Source organism: Mytilus trossulus, chromosome 6 (assembly GCF_036588685.1).
Source record: "Mytilus trossulus isolate FHL-02 chromosome 6, PNRI_Mtr1.1.1.hap1, whole genome shotgun sequence".
NCBI lineage: Eukaryota > Metazoa > Mollusca > Bivalvia > Mytilida > Mytilidae > Mytilus > Mytilus trossulus.
Window position 1 is genome coordinate 37387258 of NC_086378.1, and position 23253 is coordinate 37410510.

General features: G+C 31.0%; 1 protein-coding gene across 7 annotated transcripts in view; it reads left to right on the forward strand.

Moving 5' to 3' along the window:
• LOC134721270 (piezo-type mechanosensitive ion channel component 2-like) overlaps positions 1-23253 on the forward strand; it is a 94959-nt gene that overhangs the window by 62718 nt on the left and 8988 nt on the right. For 6 of the 7 annotated variants that reach the window (XM_063584133.1, XM_063584129.1, XM_063584132.1 and 3 more), the window contains 19 exons: positions 995-1155; positions 1495-1518; positions 4372-4457; positions 6517-6579; positions 6997-7252; positions 7690-7866; positions 8168-8266; positions 8748-8860; positions 9477-9630; positions 11061-11108; positions 12326-12492; positions 14568-14726; positions 15326-15473; positions 15876-16061; positions 16637-16729; positions 16948-17117; positions 18246-18362; positions 18743-18822; positions 19620-19818. In XM_063584133.1, the coding sequence (XP_063440203.1) occupies positions 995-1155; positions 1495-1518; positions 4372-4457; positions 6517-6579; positions 6997-7252; positions 7690-7866; positions 8168-8266; positions 8748-8860; positions 9477-9630; positions 11061-11108; positions 12326-12492; positions 14568-14726; positions 15326-15473; positions 15876-16061; positions 16637-16729; positions 16948-17117; positions 18246-18362; positions 18743-18822; positions 19620-19818 (2500 nt within the window). The remainder of the gene's footprint in view (positions 1-994; positions 1156-1494; positions 1519-4371; positions 4458-6516; positions 6580-6996; positions 7253-7689; positions 7867-8167; positions 8267-8747; positions 8861-9476; positions 9631-11060; positions 11109-12325; positions 12493-14567; positions 14727-15325; positions 15474-15875; positions 16062-16636; positions 16730-16947; positions 17118-18245; positions 18363-18742; positions 18823-19619; positions 19819-23253) is intronic. The other variant, XM_063584131.1, reaches the window with a different exon arrangement.

Here is a 23253-nt window from a genome sequence, read left to right on the forward strand (position 1 = left end):
ACTTCAAACAGAAATCGCAAATAAAAGGCATTTTTTGCTGGAAAAAAGGGGCCGGAGATCCTATGCAACATCAATATTAAAAATTGATGTAATTTCTAAAGTTTAAATAATTTACTTTTTTTGCAGTCTCAGTGAGTAAGTTATTGCTATTTCCATACCTCCATTTATACAATAAATTTATTATGATTAGATTCAATACAAAAGGTTTGATAAGGACCAATAAGGCCACTATTTCTAGCTAAAATTTATAATAGGATTTAATGGCCAGCATCCTGATGAATCATTGCTATTTCAATGATTAGATAGGAAATAGGTATTTAGTTAGAAGCATTTTGATCATCTTTCTTTTACGAATGAGTATTCTGATATGAATATTAAATTAATCAAACTCTACACTCTAGTTTTCTTAGGTTGGAATATAGTGTTGAAAGCCAAAGGATTTTGAAAGCTTTCATTGATATATTTTCTTTTTCACCAATATTTGATGTAAACATCAACATTTTATAAGAAAACAGAAATATTTCGATTTAACTTTTTCACTTGTATAAACTTGGCACTCTTCACCTATAAATAATGTACTTTTATAATAAAGTGTTTGGAGGGGGGTTGCAAATAGGACCCTTACCTTACCTTACCTATCCTTTGAAAATAATCACCAGTAGGAAAGCAAGCATTACAATTAATATTACTGCACATCCTCGCCTTATCTTTTTTGTTTGATGAAAAATAAAAATCTCAAAAAAAGGGTTATCATCAGATCAGTTTGTTACATCAGTTTGATTATTGTAATTGTTCGATAGAAAACCACTTTTGAATAGTTTGTGGAAAAGCAATCTTCCTCTCACATGCTCTAGAATGATGCTGTTCAGAAGTTTATATGACCTTTCCAATCTGAAAGAATAATCTAGTAAGCCAGATGACATCAATAAATTAAAAAAAAAAATTGTCTGTTTTGTTGTGTATTTTATTTTAAATTGTCTTAATTCTTTTTTAGATATTATCGACAAAACTGGAACAGTTCTGAAGTTTATACAAAAACTTTTGGAAAGTTTGTGTGATTCAATCATAGAAACATGTAATAATATTTCTAAGAACTACAGAATGGTTGCTGACCAACTTGAAGATGAGATGAACAAGGAAAGACAAGGAATTAGAGTAAGGCGTAAAATTTATTTTTATCTTTAATTTGGAGAAAGAACATATATGTTTAATAGCTTTTTATTGAAGTAAATTTAACATTGGATAACAAAAAAATTATAGATTATATAACAAATCATGTTGGTTGCTTTTTTGATAGTGTAAAGCTTATTTGTATTAAAAATTGCATAGTTTACAGCACCAGATATTTATAATTCTTTGATAAAGTAGTAATGTTCCGAAGAATAGTGAAAATGTATCAGAATACTTATGCAGCAGCAGATAGATACTAGGCCATTATAAATGGAATGTTAAGTCTTGATCACTTAATTGTTTTATGTGCACATTTTGTTACAGCGCTCTCTAAAGTTACATCATGAGGTAAAGTTCGCCATTTCAAATTTGTGTTCTTTTCTATTAAAGTTTGCTTTGATGTCAGTGTAGTTAAAACGCCGTCTGCTCACTTAACTAATATTAATTATAATCACAAGGGAAAATACGGTATTTGGTTTGTTAGAACATAGGAAGGAAAAAAGCAGAACATTCTCTGAAAAAAAAATTTACATTGTAATTTGATAGTATTTATATGAGCAACATAATAGTCCTTCAAAGCTATTTCATGTGACTATAATTTCATTTTGGCGATCTAATATGGAAATTTTCTGTTTTTATGACTTTAATATTCTGAAGTACAGTCTCCCTTTATCTTCTCATGGAAGAAATAAAAAAAAATACTGTGGATTCATTATTTTTTCAAATGCTTGTAAGCATTCTTTGGCAAAACCACAAAATCCATTATTCACAAAATTAGGTGTTCACAAAAAAATAAATGAATCCACAGTAATACTTCTCTGGTGAATTAGTTCCTTGTTAATCCGCAACCCAAAAGAAAAAAATATGTACCTGGATAATGCAATTATTATACAAAATTGTTAATAAATTGTCATGGGCATTAGGGAATAGAGGTAATTTAGAGGTCCTGTTCTTGAAAATAGAAGTCATCTCTTGATTTTTGTCTCGCCTTGACGGAGTCAAAAAGCGAGACATAGGTATGCTGTTTCCTGCGTCGGCAGCGGCGTCAACAATGTATTAGTTTGTGATTAGCTCAGTTTTATGGGGAACCACTAGTGGCATGTCATTGATAATTGGTATGCAGATGTATTACCATTGCCACATCTCATTGCCATGGAGATTATTTGGCTCCGCCCCTTCAGTCATGGTCTATTGACTTTGAATAGTTTGCTTACTTTACATGTATTAGTTTGTGATTAGGTCAGTTTATGGAGATCCACTTGTGGTACGTCAATGATAATTGGTATGCAGATGTATTACCATTGCCACATCTCATTGCAATGGAGATTTTTTGGCTCCGCCCCCTCAGTCATGGTCTATTGACTTTGAATAGTTTGCTTACTTTACATGTATTACTTTGTGATTAGGTCAGTTTATGGAGATCCACTTGTGGTACATCAATGATAATTGGTATGCAGATGTATTAGTATTGTCACATCTCATTACCATGGAGATTATTTGGCTCCGCCCCCTCAGTCATGGTCTATTGACTTTGATTAGTTTGCTTACATTACATGTATTAGTTTGTGATTAGGTCAATTTTGGGGGATCCACTTGTGGTAGGTCATTGATATTTGGTTTGCAATTGTATTAGCATTAATTGGCACAATTCATTGCCAAAATTACAAAAAGGCAAGACATATCTCTGTGATAACAGTTTATTCTTTTTGCACCATCAGTTTTTTCTTATGCAAATTAACCAGCAGTAAGGATGTCTCATGGAAATGAATATGCTACTAACTTTGTAAATGTATAATGTAATGAATTTAATATGTCTTGGATAGCTATAGGCTGTTTGAGGGACTTGTTGGGGCTGTGAACATCATTGGAAAGTTAATTTAGAAAAACATGGAAATGGCAGGCCAAGACTTGGGGTGGCAACAATTTTTCTAGAAATCTGAAGTTTTCTATTTTGAGGCAGATGAACTATAAATCATTCATCTCCAGTTTTAGTGACTTGCTTTTACCTAGCATTAGTTTTTTGTTAAAGGTGATTAGTGAGTAAAGGTAGATAATTATGGAAAAAAGTGGAAAAGAAAAGGAGTATTAATGGTTTATCTGCTTCACAAGTGGTATCATTCAAGAATCGAGACAATTTGTTGCCCTAAGTCTAAGTTGGCAATTTCCATGTTATCTAAATGGACTTAGCTCTAGCATCCCATGGCCCAAGCAAGTCTCCAAAACAGGCCAGAAAATTAGTACAATATCAGATAAGTTCTTCGATAACATTTAAATTTGAGAAGCTATGTGATGTAAAAAAATATATGAATGACATGTCATGATACATTATAAAAGATTGAAGAAAAAAAAATCAGCTTTTTAGCAAATTATTTTTTTATAGTTTTTCTAACTTTATTAATTGTTCAATTTGTTTCTTTCAATGAGAAAAGTTGTTGAAATATTTTTTTTTGATTTTACAAAAGCTGTATAAATAGTATTTTTCTTGGATATATATAAATTTACCTGAAATGCATTTTGGTAACTATGGAAAAAGAATAAGAAAGTGTGGGTAAACGAAGAATGATTTTGTTAAATTGTTGTGGGTCAAGAAATAAAAATGCTTTTAAAAATGTGATTTTCTGTTTATCCATTCGCAAAATGCTACTTATACAGTTTTATTATATTGAATCATCTGAAGTATTGGTATACCAGTGTTGCCTGTAGATATGGCTTTTATTGATATTTTTAATGCTGATGTTATTTTAGGATTTTGTTCATAAATTGGTTGTTTGGCTTTATAGTGATATTTATTTATGCCCCTGCCGCTAAATAGCAATTACCATTTTCCAATTCCTTTATTCTTTATAGGCTGCTGGCAGGGGCATTAGAATCATACAAACATATCTGTAGTTTTATTTTCAATTTTTATACTAGAAAACAAAAGGTGTGGAAAACTGGTTAGAGGGGATGAAGACATTTTTATTTCTTTATGCATTTTTCTATTGAGTTGAACTTTCTGACGATGACTTTTTGACCATTATATGTGACTTTTGCTTTTAACTTTATAAATTCTATACATCTCCATAATTCAAATATATATTATTAATTTATCCATAGTAAGATTTTAATGGGTCATCACCTCAATTTGAAGATTTGCAAATTTAGAAATACTTTATTATGATTTGTGAAAAGTGGTAAAAGATTTGTTTTGTTTTTTAACAGTCTGGGCACAAATCTTTAGAAATGGAGGACCAGTCTATTGAATTAGAAGGTCGAATGGATGGGTCAGCTGATGATGGACAACCTAGGTAAGATGATAACTAAAGAAACAAAAACCTAGACTGTTGTTAATTTCATCTCCAAGTTAATCTATTCAAATAGTAAGGAATGCTTTTTTTTAGACAGATTATCAGTAGTATGGTGCATAAACAGATCTTTCTTTATTTGAATCAAACTATTTTTCCTGTAAGAGCTTCTCTGAAATATGCCATTTAATTATGAAGATACTGTAGACGCTGCATGCATTAGAATTAATCATTGAAATTGAAAGCCTGATTCTTTTTTAATTGAAAGGTATAAGAAATAAAAGTCCATTGAGTTTTACTTTCCTGAATATAAAAGTTGTACTGATTTTGGATAAAATAATTAACTTGGACATTAAGCAAGCAATAATCCCTCATTAGTAACATCAAAGCCAGGTTTTTAACAGAATGAAACTGAATTTACTGCATTATTCCCCATGACAAATTATTGAGGGATGATTAGACTCACTGTCTGATTGTGCAAGTCATGACCTTTTCAGAACTTAAAACTTTCAAGGTTATTTTTTTATACTTTTAAACCCCCGCTTCAGCGGACAGGGCATTTCAGTGTTACCCTTGTCCATCCGTACATACATCCAAAATTTGGTTTCCGTTCTCCAACTTTAGTGTGCCTCAACTAAATTCTATGAACTTGTGCACAATGCTTATTACCACAAACACAGAAGAAGGGTGGGCGGGAATTTGCCCCAAAGTTAGTCCTCATGTGCAAAAAGCGTCAATTTTGACGTTTTTATACCCCACCTACAATGGTAGAGGGGCATTATGTTTTCTGGTCTGTGAGTCCGTCCGTTTGTTCGTCTGTTTGTCTGTCCGTCTGTCCAGCTTCAGGTTAAAGTTTTTGGTCAAGGTAGTTTTGGATGAAGTTGAAGCCCAATCGACTTCAAATTTAATGTTCCCTATGATATGATCTTTCTAATTTTAATGCCAAATTAGAGTTTTTACCACAATTTCAGCGTCCACTGAACATACAAAATGATACGAGTGGGGGATTCGTGTACTGGGGACAGACACATTCTTGTTTCGTTCTTTTTCTCGACCTGGAAGTCAGAGGGATGCTAATAGATGCATACAACTGATTTACATGTAGAGTGGAACACATTTATCACAACAGTTGTTAGGTCGGAGTGAAACTAATCTGGGTTCATCAATCTAAAGAAGGTCATTTGCACCAAAATTCAAAAAAAATCCCTTTTTTTTCCGATTTTGAATTTTAACTGGACTTGCAACCGGAAGTAGTCGTTTCCTTGGCATATTTTAAATATAATAGACACGATCAGATGTTATATGCCTTCAGGTTAACAGTATTTGTCAAGGTTTCAGTCCTCATAACTCCGTGTTTCAGACCTCATAGGTAAGCCCACCCCTCCAAAAAAAAACTTTTTTTTTCCGATTCAATTTTTGAAGTTCGTATTTGAGCTCAGAATGAATATTAAAAGTGAGAAACATGACAATCAATAGTGTCAGATTGAGGAAACATGCATACACTTCGAATTAAATGGCATTACCATGACCTCCAAATGTATGGAGCACCATTGGTGCTAAATAACGGCGGTCTGGGTATGGCCGTAATATTACGGCCCCCACATGACAAGGGTTAATATAGTTAGGGTTAATAATTTTCAATTTTTATTCCTCATTTATGAGCATTATGTTTCCGTTCATCTGTAGTCGAAGTTGAAGTCCAATTAACTTAAAATTTTGTACACATGTTCCCTATAATATGATCTTTCTAATTTTAATGCCAAAATAGAGTTTTTATCCGATTTTCACGGTCCACTGAACATAGAAAATTATAGTGCGGATGGGGCGTCTGTGTACTAGGGACAAATTCTTGTTTTTTACAACTTTCATAGAAAAATTTCATTTATTACATCTGTAATAGATATATGAAAACATAAGCTGTTTCAGGTGTTCTATATCATTTTGTTTTACAGAGAATCACTCTTAATGAAACTAAGAATCTTACAGAACTTTTAAAATAATCTTTACAAAGTTCTTTTTTCCTTTGAATTTAGTTTTAATGATTGACATTTTATATTTACAGAAGTACAGATCTTGTATCAATACATGTTACGTCTGCTGATGCTGATGTGAAGAAGACACCCAGGTATTATAAATAACCTTGTTCTGTGAGAGCCAAGGCTCCACATTAAAGGCAGTACTTTGACCTATAATGATTTACATTTTACAATTGTGACTCAGGTGAAGAGTTTTCTCATTGGCACTCATGCCATATCTATTCACTGTTTATTCATTTAATACATAAATATAACAATGAAATAAAAATGTCATAAAACTCATGATTTTATAATAGATAATATAACTTATTTTTATAAGAGTACAAATATATATGATAGCATTTGTTCAATATAATTACAAACTTTTAAAAGAATTATAATAAATATGAAAGAAACAAAATACAAGTTTAATCAACAATCAATTTATTGTAGTTTTTGCAAATATTTATTTATTCCTAAGTCTTCTGTTAAGTCTTGTTATGTAATTTGAATTTCCTGATTTCCAGTGAAGATTCTCTTGATGGAAAGAAGCAGGATAAGTTTGAGCAGAGTAAATCCAAGGTGTACCTCCTTCTGGAAGCTTTGTATTACCTCCTCATCTCACGGACAGAACTTATCTGTTATTTCCTTATGATACTTGACCAAATTGTCTATGCCAGCTTGTTGTCTTTGCCACTTCCATTGATGGTCTTTCTCTGGGGCATGTTATCAGTGCCACGCCCATCAAAGAGCTTTTGGATTACTGCTATAACTTACACTGAGGTATTGTTATGTTTAGGAAAAGTTGCAGTAAAATTATTTATTAAAATTGATTCATTTAGATGAAAGAAATATGAATTGTCTTAGTTGGTTACTAAATTAGAAAAAGTGGGAACAATACACAAATAAGTGTTAGCACTTGCATTCGCTGTACTTTAGGGACAACTACTGTTTTATGTTTGAAAACTTTTCACTTCCTTCAACTATTTAGTTAGAATGATTAACTTTTCTCATTCACTTTTGCTTTTATTAATAGGACTCAAATAAGACTTAAATGTAGCTAAATGAAATAATGTACTACTAATGATCATGGCTAGCCTACATGTTGTATATATCAAATCATACAAGGAATTGAAAATTGAAAACTGCTGGTTACTCAATGGTCTGCTAAGACCTTAGCAGTGGAATAGATTTTTAACATAGAACCATTGTTATTGCAGGCTATCATTGTGGTGAAGTATCTGTTCCAGTTTGGTTTCTGGCCTTGGAACAAAGACCAGACTAACTTAGAACCATTTTATCCACCAAGGATTATTGGAATAGAGCAGATTGATGGATACGCTACTGTTGATCTTATACTGCTGTTAGCTCTGTTTATACATAGATCTATACTCAAGGTATGCACTGTTATTTTAAGTATCCATTATTTCATCCTTTTGGTCCTATGGTCACATATTTTTGTTTTACAAATGTAAAAAAAAGAGATTGCAGCAAGTCATAGAACAATAACTACTTTACGTATTATTCACTTATTGTTTTCAGAGCTAGTCCAGGAGTGGAAAACTTTCGATTTATACATTTAATGATGACCTTTTCTTAAAGTTAATAATGATAATGCTGTTTTACTGAAATGAGGCTTTTGATAGATATAAAATTTCAGGTAGATTCTTCTTTTTACATCGTTTTCTCCATTAACAGAGATATGGTTTATGGAAGGATGCTGAGGAGATAAACTCTGACTTTGATAAGGTAGAGGAAAAAATATCACCACATGGATCTCCTGCACCTAAAAGGGAGGTAAGTCTTGGAAAATATTAAACAAATATTGTCAATTGGGTCAATATGTGCAATTGATTTCCCATAAGTTTGTCATGGTAACATTTACTTCTGTAGCTCAGTCCACATTGGACTTGGATATGTATTATAGCTTGTTTAGAAGCTAAGACATTTTCACATATGTGGTTAAATTTTCGGAATGTGTAGTAAAATTCATTTTCCTGTAAATAAGCATAATTTAATAGCTTTATTACAAAAGAGTCTGTACAGTCTTTGATGGATTATTATTCAAGCAACTGAATATTGTAAACTTTTTTTAAATTTTAGATTTGGATTTAAGATACATGTATTTGTTTTTATTGGTTTGATATAATGTGATGATTTTATCTATTAGTTTTACTTTTGTTTACTTGTCATGAGAAAACTGGTCCTTTTTAGGCATTTTAAACGTGAGACTTGTCATTTAGATTCTTGTATATTTACAAATATGATTTATTATTAGGATACAGAGTTAGTAGTGTCTGGCAGTACTGCACAGACCTCTGGAACACACAGTAGTATAGAGGAAAGTCTAGAGGATCCAAATGGCAAGAAGAAAAAGGCAGAAATGTCTACGTATGTTAATATATATAACTAAAACAATCTACCTTTTGAATAGAAAACATACATGGAGAGTTTGTGAATGAATGTTAATAAGAAACATGAAATGATAAGAAATATAGACACTGCTTTGCATAAATTGCAAAGATATTACTTTCCGGATTTTTTTTTAGATGTGGGGGGGGGGGGGGGGGGGGGGGGGGGGGGGGGGAGGGTTAAGAAAAATCTATTCAAAGAATAAAAACATCCATGATTTGATACGTAAAATGCTCACTATTGCTGTACGAAATCCAAAAATGTGATATTTTAAAGAAATAATGAAGATCTTACAATGTTTTATTAATACACATTACAGAATTATTAATAGGTTATGATCTGAAATGTGAAAATGATATGCCAAGTATTTTAATCAAATTTATCAAGCAGACAACAATCAGAACTTTGAAAGAAAAGAAAGAAAAGAACCCAGCTTCAAAAGTATTTCACTGTATTTCACCATAGCAACCTTTTTGTGGAATGGCAGGAATTGAAAAATCTTAAAATCTAGCATAATGTCCCTCAGGCATTAATTAGCACACTGTTATAATATATATTTTTATTTCAAAATGAGTTGAATTTTATTAATTAATAGGTTTGGCAAGATAGTGAACCCTTTCAAGGAGTTTTATAACCAGGTGACCAATCCAGATTACAATGCAACAACAGATGTGTATGCCTCCATGTTTTTCTGTGATTTTATCAACTTCTTCATAGTAGTGTTTGGTTACACAGCATTTGGACCACAGGTTAGCCTTCAGTTATAAAAGAATTATTAAGATTTTTTTATTAAGACTCATAATAATTATTTTTATGTCCCATTTATGGGCATTATGTTTTCTGGTCTGTGCAATTGTCTGTTCATACTTCTGTCCAGCTTCAGGTTAAAATTTTTTGGTCAAGGTAGTTTTTAATGAAGTTGAAGTCTAATCAACTTAAAACTTAGTACACATGTTCCCTACCTACGATAGTAGAGGGGCATTATGTTTTCTGGTCTGTGTGTCCCTTTGTTTGTCCTTGCGTCTGTTCGTCCCACTTAAAAGTTAAAGTTATTGGTCAAGGTATTTTTTTATGAAGTTGAAGTCCAATCAACTTGAAACTTAGTACACATGTTCCCTATGATATGATCTTTCTAATTTTGATGCAAAATTAAGGTATTGACCCCAATTTAGGGTCCACTGAACATAAACAATGATAGTGTGAGTGGGCATCTGTGTACTATGGACACATTCTTGTTACCCCTGTTTCACAATCTACCGAACATAGATAATGTAAGTTTGGATGAGGCAACGTGTACTATGGACACATTCTTGTTTATTAGACTAAGCACTTATTTTCTCTTGTTCAAATAATGAACATTTTTTTAGGTCAGCTTAATACATAAAAACCATTTCTCATATTTATAAGGTAGAATGTAGCACACAATTTGTAAAATACAATTTAATTTTACCCCTTATGCAAAGGAGGAGGCATACTGGTTTACCTCTATCTGTCCTTCCATCTCGTGAAACTTTCTTCCATTTATCTCAGGTACTTTAAATCACAGCTTCCTGAAATTTAGTGACCACTCTTTGACTCTCAAAAATAATTGTTCAATGCAGAAAATATACAGTTCCAACATTTACTCCATGGCATAAAAATCTTTGAACATAATAAGATATGTTTCTTTTTTCAATGTGTATACCTATAGTCTGTATAAAGTTTCCTGAACACTGAAATTATTTAACTTTGATGGAATCAATCTGTTATGGTTTGGGGGGAAACATGCTGTTTTAAGAGGGGTTCATTTTATTTTTTGCTCATATTAAAGAGATTGAAAAGATGAATTTCAATGAAGACTTTGATTTCAGCACTCTTTTTGCTTATAAAAAAACCAAAGAAAAACGAAATTCACTGTGTCAGAATCTTAAACATTGTGTAGGATCCTATACAAAGACTTCATAAACAGGTTATTGGTTAACACACATAAAAATATTGCTATCCCATTAATTGCATAACACTATATTCACATTTTGGTATACAATCACTTTCTTATATGGGGTATTGTGCAATGATAATTACATATATACAAAAATACAATCTGATTTGAAATTTTACATGTATAGAATAGGATAGAAAGTGCTTGTCAAGTATTTTAATATAAATTGTTTAACAGTCGTTTCATTGCATATATTTTCAGCAATCAGTTGGAACTGGAGATGTCTCATCCTACATCCAAGAAGACAAAGTAAGTTTATGGTTGTAGTAAAAATCCTGTCATACTTAGCTAAATATTTAGGTTTTATTCACCTGACTTAATGTTCATATCTGTAATAGTCTTGCTGGAAATTGTAAACATACATGTCTCTGCTATTCTTTTTGAATTTCACATATGGATTGAAAATAAACACATCATAGATACCAGAAATTACCTATTAGTAAAGCTGTTTCTTGGTAAGATCAGACCTGATTTGTCCTGAAGATATGACTTTTGAAAACTGTGTGGTCCTGGATTGAAGCACTGAATACTGTGAAAGTACTTTTGTTCGTGGGTATCAATTTTCGTGGTTTGAGCAATATTTACATGTTCGTGGGTTTTTAAATTCGTGGATTTTAGTTTTCTAAAAATAAAAATGAAAAATTGAAGCCTTTAGAAACGAAAGTTACAAATACATGAAAAAGTCTGGATTGAAGGAAATTGCAAAGTAAACCTTGACCCGTGTAAATCGTTGTGATAACACTAATGAATCCATTATAAAGTGATCAACAGATTAATTAAAGACCATCAAAGGTGTTAATTATGCCAAAACCATGTCACCTAAAGAAAACAGTAACATAAACAAATGCTATAAACGTATCTTGAATTGTCAAATGATTCTTATCAAAATCAAGATTAGCATGAAAAAAATATTTCTTATATGTACAAGAACTACGAGGGTATGAAATGAACACTTTATCATACTGGCATATTTATACCGGAAATCTGACTTTCATCGATCAAAAACAAAAGTTGTACATTTTAGGTTATTAAAGATTAAATGGGTATAATCCTGCATGCGGTTGTAGTTCTGTGACTGCTATTAAAGTATTCTCAGATTTGGCGCTATTCAATATGTTCTCTTAGACTAAATCATATTAGTAGTAAAACCTACCGATGAGGAACTTTCCATATCTTGATTTGGACAATGGTTATTCTATTTCGTTGGACACTTAAATTCGTGGATAAAGTCACCCACGAAAACCACGAAAATTGGTACCCCACGAATAAAAGTACTTTCACAGTAGATACCTAAAATCTACCATTCGCACCAAACACCCACATTTGTTACTTGATGAATTTGAACTGGTTTTGCCCTAGATATATTGCAGAATAGAATTATTTTGTTATCAGAGCACTATATATTTACTAATTGAATTATTTTTAAAGTTTCTAAAGAACATTATTATAATATGATGTCTTTGCAGGTACCTATACCCTTCCTGATCATGTTGGTAGTACAGTTTATCCTCATCATTATAGACCGTGCCCTGTATCTGAGGAAGAACGTTCTAGGGAAGTTTATCTTCCAGATTGTACTTGTTATACTGTTACATGTATGGATGTTCTTTGTTTTACCTGAAGTCACAAAAAGGTAGGTTTTCAGCTCATGTCAGGAAAATGAATTGTTAATTTGAATTTACCAAAAGATGTGGTTTAATTTATACGAAGTCACTTTAAATGGTTTTGACTGAGTTTACAATACAACAAACGTAGGTTTGATGTATTTAAGCTCTTGTCACAAAATTTCATTGTTATAACTGAATTTATCTGAAGTAAACTTGTTGAATTGTTATATTTGAAGTCACAAAATGTGTGTTTTACATTTTAATTTGAAAAAAAATTGTATGCAGTATGGTTTAAGTTCATTTAACTGAAGTCATTAATGATAATGCTAACTATTATACAGAATTTTAATAATTTGATATTACCAGATCTTATGAAACATTTAAAATCATGGATAAAACAAAAATACATAGCATTTGGTCACTGCTGTGTCTGATAAAAAGCTATTGTGATGTAATTAGTAGGCTAGAGACACTTGTGAATTTGTACATTTTTCACAGATTTCTTTTTGTGTTTTGACTGTGTCTTGAAAAACTAAGCATAGATATCAAGAAAAGCAAAGAAATATATTGTATTATTAGTTATATGAGCTCATAATTAATATACTTGAAATTGTAGCATAAAATATTTCTTTCAGCAATTTATTATAGTTTTTAGTTTGGGTAGAGTTTTGATAGTCAAAACTTGTTCCACAATATACCTCCTAAGTAATTAAAAGGGTTTTCATATAATTGTGGTTTTTGTTTCAGAATTCAAAAAGATTTCTTAAGCAATTGTTCTAATTGAATAAAGACACTATTAGCAGAAAAATTTCATAGTTTATCAAAGAAATATGTTGATGCATATTTTCTTAATTATTTATAAATAAGAGTGTATTTGTAATCTTTGATTATCTCCCCTACAGTATGGAACACATTTTTTCAAAAAAGTGGTTGAAATGGATTGAGAGGATACATATCAAGTATAAGTCTTGCTACCTTTCTCTTTAGATAAACAATTCTATAATAATCATAAGCACAATAGTAACACCAAATTGCACAAAATGATTTTGCCATGTAAAAAGATGCAGGAAAAAGGGGAATCACTCTGTCTGTTGAAAATCATGACTGGTTACCAACTTTTGCATGCTTTGAAGGATTCCAAGGCAACTAAGTACTATTGTTGACCCCCACCAAAAGGTTTGACTAGAAAAAAGTTGGAGAATGTCTGTATGCTAGGTCTTAACACAAACTGAACTTGTTGTTCAACTGGATATCCCTATATTGATATATACAAAGTCACATCCAACTTAGTACTGTTGAATGCTATAAACTGTATATATTTGGTCAGTACTTTGTATGTTAAGATCAATACAAGGGTGGGGTATCTTTTTCTGAGCTTTTCACACAGTACCTCTATCATAACCAAAATTTTTTTTTAAATTCTCAAAAGAGAGAAATTATTCTTTGAGCACCCTTGATCATACCCAATTGAGCATGATATACATCTATTTTTGGAAATTTCTACTTTGTAGTGATTTTTTTTCGATTTCCAATTGTCATGCGTCTTGTTTAAACACAGTCATGACTTATGACAAAACCAGTGCACCTTTCTTAATTTTTTATTGTTGACTGTGAATTAATTTATTTTTGTGGGTACTTATGTTCGTGGTTTTAGGAAAACTTGTAATTTTGTGGATATCTAATTTCATATTTTACTTATGAAGGACTTATTAGCATACTAATCAGTTTGAATTTATTTCATTGGCTTAAAAAAATTGCTCGATGTGAAGTATAATAGATAAAAAAAAATCCTGTAACTGACTACTGCACTGTATGCTGTTATCTTCTGCTGAATTTTATTTTATTAGAAAGCTAAAATTTAAACATTTCAAAAGCATTATTGTGGTCAGCAAAATCTAATAACTTGTATAAATCAAGTTGATATTCTTACTATGAATTTATTTTATTTGAGGTACTTTTTTATGTGCAATTTTATGCAAAGGATGTGGAATCGGTCTTCAAAGTGTGGCTAGTGATATCATGTAAAATATAAAATGGACATAACACATATAAATTAAAGCATACAACATATAACATACAAACCTATATAATATATTTTTAGGAAGTTTTCCGAGAATAGACCAGCACAGCTATGGTATTTTGTGAAATGTGTTTACTTTGGGTTGTCAGCCTATCAGATTAGATCTAGCTATCCCACTAGGATTCTTGGTAACTTCCTCACCAAGAGTTACAACTACCTTAACTTGTTCTTGTACAAAGGGTAGGTACATCTACTGATCTCTTGAAATATTTGTATGCCCTCACTGTAGCACTGAGGGGACATTTAGTGTTACCCTTGTCTGTCCCTCATTAACATTCCCTACCAAATGTTATGAAACTTATACACAATACATATTACCACAAAACAGATCAAGTTTGAAGTTGGGTGGCATCACTTTTACCATTCTTGAGTTAAGCCCCTTTGTAAATGGACAAATTGCTAAATCTGTCATTTCTCCTCTCTTACTTTAGTTTGCATTAACTTAATGTTATGAAACTTAAATACTATGGTTATAATCACAAACCGGTCTTAACAACATGCATCTTGCATCTGTATGTGGAAGTTGACTCATGCATATTTACAAGTGCTGGCTTCTTTGGCCCATAGACACATTCTCTATTTATTCATAAATCTTTTCTTGTATTTAAGACACAGTAGTACTGTATTTGAAAAGTTTTCATCGTCATATTCTTCCAGTATTTTTATTCTTAATCTAATGCATAAGTCATAAATGTTGATGATTTTTATGCCCCCTTGTACATCTATATGTACGTACATATATATAATTTTGTTTGACTAAATTTGTAATTCATACTCAGGTTCTTGGCTATCCCATTCCTATTGGAATTGAGAGTTTTAATGGACTGGATATGGACAGATACTACAATGGCAATAGGAAGCTGGCTACAGATGGAAGATATCTATGCTAATGTGTATCAGCTCAAATGTTGGAGGGACATTGAAAGGGTATGTTTACTTTATAACAAGTTTTTGAACTCATTCGACATAGGAAAGTGTGTAAACACAATTGCTTTTTTTGTTTTCTTCAAAATTTGAATAACTATAGAATAAGCAACAGAGATCTAGGATTGATTTGCCATACATCATTATAACAAACAATATTGTAAAGAAGATTCCTTCCATGTAATTATACTGTTGTATTGGACAATCTGTTTGCTAATAAATAATAACAAGGATACATGTTTAGTCTGGTTTCTTAAATTAGATAACGCAGTGCACCAGTTTGGAGTAAATATCTGTGAGTGCACATGGAAAAAATGTTTTCAACATATTGATGGTGCTTTCATGCGATTACATTTTTCACTTCAAAGTATTATTTCATATTTCAAATGATTTATTGATTTTCAGAATTATCCCACTCCTCGTGGATTTAAGAAAAAATCCCTGATAAAGTATGGAGTAGGAGGATTACTGTTGATTCTTATTATCTTTATAATCTGGTTCCCACTTGTCATCTTCTCATTCGCTAATACAGTCTTCAAGGTCAACCCACCAACAGAATGTACAGTTACCATGACAGTAAATGGATTCCAGGTATGAATTTAATTTTAAGAGTTGCGCCTTACCTTAATGGACTACACTCATTACTTGCGACCTATGCGTTCTGTATACATATTTTATGGATGAAATTTTTCTAATCTTTTTGTCAGATTTTATTGTATTTATAAGAATATGTTGCCAGTTGCTATTCATATTTCCTTATCCTGACAGCTGATTTGGAAGTATTCAAAACAACTTTAGCTCTTGACATCAAATGTGTGAGTTAAATTTACAAAATGAAACACCAAATCTTAAGAGTGTTTACTATTACAATGACTCAGTCCAAAACAAGATATTTGTAATATATGTTTCAGGTGATACAAAACAAAATAACTTCGTTGATCATATGGTCAGTAGCTGGACAAATGATTAGTTACAATTTTTAGTCACTTTTCAAATATGTCAGACACTTACTTCCTTTATGTGAATAAACTTACAGAATGACTTCATATTTGATCAGAAGCTTGATTGTGATGGGTTGTAATGTGTGAGCTTTTTTTTGGACTCTAATTGTTAATTGTTGTATTTGCACTGGCTGATTAAATTTCCATTTTTAATTTTATTTACAGCCTATTTATAAGATGACAGTACAGACAGAAGGGATTAGAGCTTTATCTTCTGCTGAGTACAAGACCCTCAAAGAGACATTCAATGGAAATCTGGTAAATTTTATTAATCAATTTAGTGAATTTTGATAAAAAAAACATTAGGATTGAGTTAAATTTAAATTGAAAATACTTAAGTCATATTTTTTTGTGAGAAACCCAGGTAAGAGTAATCAGTAAGATTCTGATAAGAACATGATAGATACCTAAATCTAAATGGAAAAAGAAAATGTTCAGGATTTATAAATACTAAGCCATGTCCTGCTAATTTACAGAATGCCATAGCCTTCTTGACGGCATATGAACCAGAAGATATTACAGAGATACAGTTGAATGGACAGTCCACATCATTGTGGGGAATAAGTCCACCTAGTAAAGACGAACTTATCAAACAGTTAGCCAGTTCCAATAAAGCTAGATTGGAATTCCATGCTTCTTTCTTGAGGTAGGATATAAATAAATTAAAAAAATAAATTGAAAAGTTATTACAGGCAAAGTAAGATTACATTTTGGGAAGAAATTGGTAACTACATTTTTATGGCCCCGCAACAAAGTTTTTCGGAGCCATATAGTTTTACCCTTGTCCGTCATTCCGACGCCATATAGTTTTACCCCTTGTGTGTAATTTCCGCAACAAAATATTATACAGACTTTTTTTCTAAACCCCTTCAGATATTGGACTGATTTTTGATATGTGAGTTAACAATGATGAGTTATAGATCAAGTTTAATTTCGTTCTGCTCTGCTAATTTTTGCCAAAATTACAGGCTTTGGATTTGATATATTGTTGAAAATCACAGTCATACAGACTTTTTTTCTAAACACCTTCAGATATTGGGCTGATCTTTTGGTATGTGAGTTAACCATGATTTGTTACAGATCAAGTTTAAGTTTCGTTCCGCTCCACTAATTTTTGGCAGAAATTACGGGCTTTGGACTTTAATAAAATGTTGAAAATCAGTTATATGGATCTTTTTCTAAACATCTTCAGATGTTGGGCTGATTTTTGGTTTGTGAGTTAACCATGATGAGCTACAGATCAAGTTTAAGTTTTGTTCTGCTCTGCTAATTTTTGCCAAAAGTATAGGCTTTGGACTTTGATAAATTTTTGAAAATCACAGTATATACAGACCTCTTTCTAAAAAAACAAATCACAGTTACATGGACTTTTTTCTATTCGCCTTCAGATTTTGAGCTGATTTTTGATATGTGAGACTACCATCATTTTTGTGTCCACATGTGTTTTTTAAATTGCAGATTTTTCAACTTTTTGAGACAGGGCCATTCATGTTGTTTTGACACATCTAGTTTCATTGCTATAACCTTATTGAAGGATGTTCTGACATAATTTATTTATAAAAAAATATCTCAAAATTTTTATGAGAGAATAAACAATTTAGGAAGTTATGTAAAAATGAGTATGCATTTTGTTTTCATGATATTTTCCTATATAAATAAAAAAAAAATCAGAATATGAAATTTCAGAAAATTTTGAGAGCTACATTTGTTTTTTTAGGAGGAATGAATGTACAAAATTGTATTTTTGTAATTGTATAAAATTTTCCTTTGACAGGACTCCTGCCTCAGCATCAGCTGCGGATACATTATCCTTCCAGATAGTTAGAACTTTAGACAGTACAGAGCAAACAACATTGAGAGATATACTAATCAATACAACACAGACACCATTGTAAGTAGTTTATAAATAATGTATTTGTCAGATTGTCAGATGGATTTTGAACTTTGATTCACCTTTATCACAAAAATTTACTGTACTTAGTATCCCATTGTATACACTGCAATTGTTTTTGATAGTTCAAAGATATTTTATTGTATGTTGAACCTCAATTGCTAACCACATTCAATGAGAAATTATCTCATGACATGACATAACATTAATTGCCAAAAAGTGGCTAAAAATGTGTACTGTGCATTTACTTCTGAAAATCATATAATTTCTGTACATTTGATCATGGAAAATGTAAGTATATTCCACAGTTTGAATTATTTTGAAAATAAGAATAAAATCATCACAGTAGAATATACGTTTGTTTTGTATTTCTTTTACAGGGTGATATCAAAATTATTCCCCAGGTTTTTGAAGTTACCAAGCAAGGGTTCAGCAGCTGGCATCAAGACATTAAATGATGGTAACGTTGATAATAATTATAAGTACAGATATTCTGAATCTGCTTATTTTTTATGACCCCTTTGTAGCTGTCTTCAAGTTTTACACTTGTATGTTTGTATGTCCATCTGTAAACCCTTCATCCCAAAATCAGTTTCCATTATTTAACATTAGTTTGCCTCAACCAAATGTTATGAAACCTAATATATAAAATACTTATGTACATGAATCAAGTTTGTAATTGGTTGGTGTTACTTTTATCGTTCTAGAGTTATGACCTTTATAAATGGAAAGATTGCTAAATCTGCTGTTTCCTTTCTCTAACTTTAGTTTGCCTCAATCAAATGTTATGAAAACGATCTCATCATAGATGCCAGGATTGAAAATTGATATTAATTAACGCCAGTTGCGCGTTTTGTCTTCAAAAGACTCATCAGTGATGCTCTAATCCCAAAAAGTTAAAAAGGCCAAATAAAGTATGAAGTTGAAGAGCATTAATGACCAAAACTTATACACAATGCTTATAATCACAACAATATAAAATACTTGAATCCTGCATGTATGATGAAGATGACTCCTGCATATTAACAAACATGGGTGCATCTTTGGCCCATAAACACATTTTCCATTTATCAAGTCAATATAGCACTTATACACTGACAGCAGCAATAACAGGTGAGACAAAGGGTTCATTGGGACCCTTTACAAATGTTTGATGGTTTGTAGCTATTTATTACCATCATTTAGATTAGATACTTTTTAAATGCTGTACCATAGTTTTGGTTATTAGTATGGATTAAGATTTAATTTATTTTTCAGCTGTTGGTCTGAGTAAAGTTCAGTTGAACTTACAAGGAAATGATCCTATAGTTGAATGGTGGAAAGTTGATGAGTTAATGACTGGTACAGTTATATCTCCCAGTCCTGGGAAACCAGATAATGTTGTCCATCATATTTCACTTATAACCTTCAATGCCAGAGTGGCGCCATCTGGATTTAGTTTCATAACAAATTATGGGTAAGAATTTTGATAAATATTGGGAAGAACTATTGAATTGAGAACAAATGTTTGAAAAAAGTACAATACTGAAAACTAACTGAAATTAGACTGTAGGTTTATACCATAGTCAAACAGCAGTCTGCTACAGCATAATTCAGTGAAAACATTTTAAGATGACAACATATGACATGAAATAAAAAAGCAAAAGATGCCAAACAGACAAACAAATAACAAAAAGATAAACAACTGTCAACAGTCTACCAAACACTAAAAATACTTAGTATCATATAAACCTATGGTACCAAAAACTTGGGGATGATCTATAGTTTTCTGTAGGGTAATCATATCCTGCTCCACAAAGGTCATCATTTGTGTTGCTCATGACAGTGACAGGTCAAAAATGGATGAAAAATTACAAAAATTAAAATTATGTAGTACATATATGTACCTGAAAATATAGAAACTGTCTATGTGCATATGTAAATACTGTAAATTCAGAAATTATTATGACATTTTAATTAATATGAGAATTGAGTCTGGGTAAGTATCGCAAAAATAAGAACTTGCATTCTGATATCTAATACATTTATCTGTCGGCAGATTTTTCAGAATTCGCAATAAATAATATTTGGTCCATTCTTCAAAAATCTCATTAATAAATGCACTCCATAATTTCAGTTTAACAGAACTGTATTTGCTTATTTTGTCTGAACTTTGGTTCAGATATTGTTACAGATTGCACTGAATGAATAACAGCTGTCTTATTCAGCATTCTGATTGGATGACTTTATAAATTGCATGATATCAAATTCATGGTTGATAAAAATACCATGTCTTTTATGCATCATATTTCTTACTAAAAAAAAATACATACTGAAGCGATTATATATAGAAACAAGAGAATAGATTGTTATATATATGCCTATCTCCAACTAGAATTTGATAGTTCTAGATAATCATTTATTGGCTGGGATTTTGCTTGAGAAACAATTTAAAACCATAAAATCTTGTTTTGATACTGGCAAAGCCATAAAATGGTCCGTAAAACTAGAAGATGCTAGTTTTAATGATCTTACTAATATATTTGTTTTTATAATTTTACTTTTCCTTATCTAAGCTTTAATTTTTTGTGATTTATACACATTTGGATTGATATGCATGTGCTTGTATATATATTGCAACAAAAAGTGCATCGTGAATCATATGTATATACCATGGTTTATATTGTTTACTTTGTATTATGTATAAACACTAATGGCTGCCATGTTCATCCAAGTTATAAAAATGTTTTTATTTTCATAACACCTTTCATCTTTCTATTTCTATTCTCTTTATTTGAAAGTTGAAAAGAACTTGAGATCAATTCTAAAATAAGAATAATACAGTTATACTGTATTGTAAATTCACAAAAAGGTAGTTGGTTGTTATCAGAATTCAATTTAAAATTTTCAAAATAGAGCTTAAACCTTTCAATTTTGCAAGATAATTTGAGACTTAAAGGAATTCTTTCAATATTTTGTATGGTAAACCATTGGTGTCATATCATATAAGGCTATAATTATAGATATGTTGGAATCCAAATATAATGGATACCAATTGTTTACAGCTTTCTTATTCAGGGTGACTTTTGAAAAATCCACTGTTTCATTACTAAAATATCTTTTCATAATATCTCATTAAGATATTTAAACATATTTGGCTTTCAAATTTTATATTTATATTCAAATTTTGCAGAAAAGCACATTGGATGGTAATAATTTAGAATTAATTATTTTTCATATAAAAAAAGAAGCTTTAAATTATACATTTACTACAAAATAAAAGTGGATCAATTTCATGTTTAGGAAGTAAATTTTAGATGATTAGGTGAATTTGAGACTTTTATTATATTCTACTTAAGTTTAAATATCAAATCAATTGAAAATTGAAAAGTTGTTGAATACTTTAATTCTTGCTTGCTTGTAGTTAAAAGAAAAAAGTTTGCCACAAATACTAATACATCTGAAGTACTCACAAATTTTCTGCTAAAGGATACATGTTATGAGATATCATCATAAGAAACACTTTCAGACATCAATGTTATTCTGAAGTTGCTGACAATTATAGCCTTAGGGGTACTTTATATTGTATGCTTTTATTGTATTTATTTTCTATAATACTAATATAAAATATCAGCAGCTGGAAATTAAAATCTTAGACCAGAAAAGTTCTCATTTACAATGTTAGAATAGAAAAATGAAAAAACAAGAGATTCTTTATAATGAATATGAACTGCTTTAAAAATTGGTTTAAAAACGTGTTTTGGACATGGACATATATTTACTTTTTATAGTACATGTAATATCAAACTTGAATTTCGGTAATTTCCAATTATTGTGGCATTAGTCAACATGGTGAATGTCCAGTTGATTGCCATTTTTAAGATCTTTGCATTTTATAAAAGTTTGTCGTCCAGTAAAATTCTTCTTCACATTAAAAGACATCACAATATTCGGTAAAGAGTTAAGTAAATTGGAAAAAAATTAAAAAGATGCTAGGTCATTGAATTTAGGATATTTAATTGAAAATGTGCTGCCCTTATGATTGTTTTTATTAAGTTCAAGATTATTTTTATAAAGTTCAAGATTGTTTTTATAAAGCTGCAGCGGCTGATATTTTGATTGCTTTTATTGTACACACCTACCCCCCAAACTAATTTGTATGATAATTAATTCTATACATTTTTACAACAGAGTATATTTACTGTTTGTGTATTATGTTTAAAATTTAAGTCACAGCACTGCAATACCCAATGCCTTATACACACATTTGTTTTTTTATTGTGCTTTTCATATTTATATTTAATTATATATATACACTTGTTGATTCTAGCTTTTTGAATGCTTTTTTGTGTATATTTGTATTTGATATTTATGCATTTAGATGTATATTTTAGTCTGCTGCAAGCTAGAAAGTCAGCACAGGAAAAGAGTCTCCAAAAAAATGACTTAATTGATTTAAAACATTTGATTCACGAAACAAAAAAAAATCTCTCTGATTTTTAATACCACCATACACAGCCTTTTATAGCTGACTATGTGATATGGGCTTTGCTTATTGTTGAAGGCCGTAAGATGACCTATAGTTGTTAATTTCTGTGTCATTTGGTCTCTTGTAGTGAGTTGTCTCATTGGCAATCATACCACATCTTCTCTTACATATATATGATAAAACATAACTGAAAATTGCATGCATTTACACTCCTCATTAACACACAGGTTGTCTTTAACCTTGATCTTTCGGGCCAATTTTGTTTGCTGTTTTCATTCTTTTGTTACATGTACAACATTAAATATCTGGTTTGATTAGGGCCATGTTGATAATTCAGCAGAGACCTATAGATATCAGCTTTTTACTAGTCACTAATAATTTCAGCTATCTGGTCTTAACACCATGAAATTTTGGCATGATTTT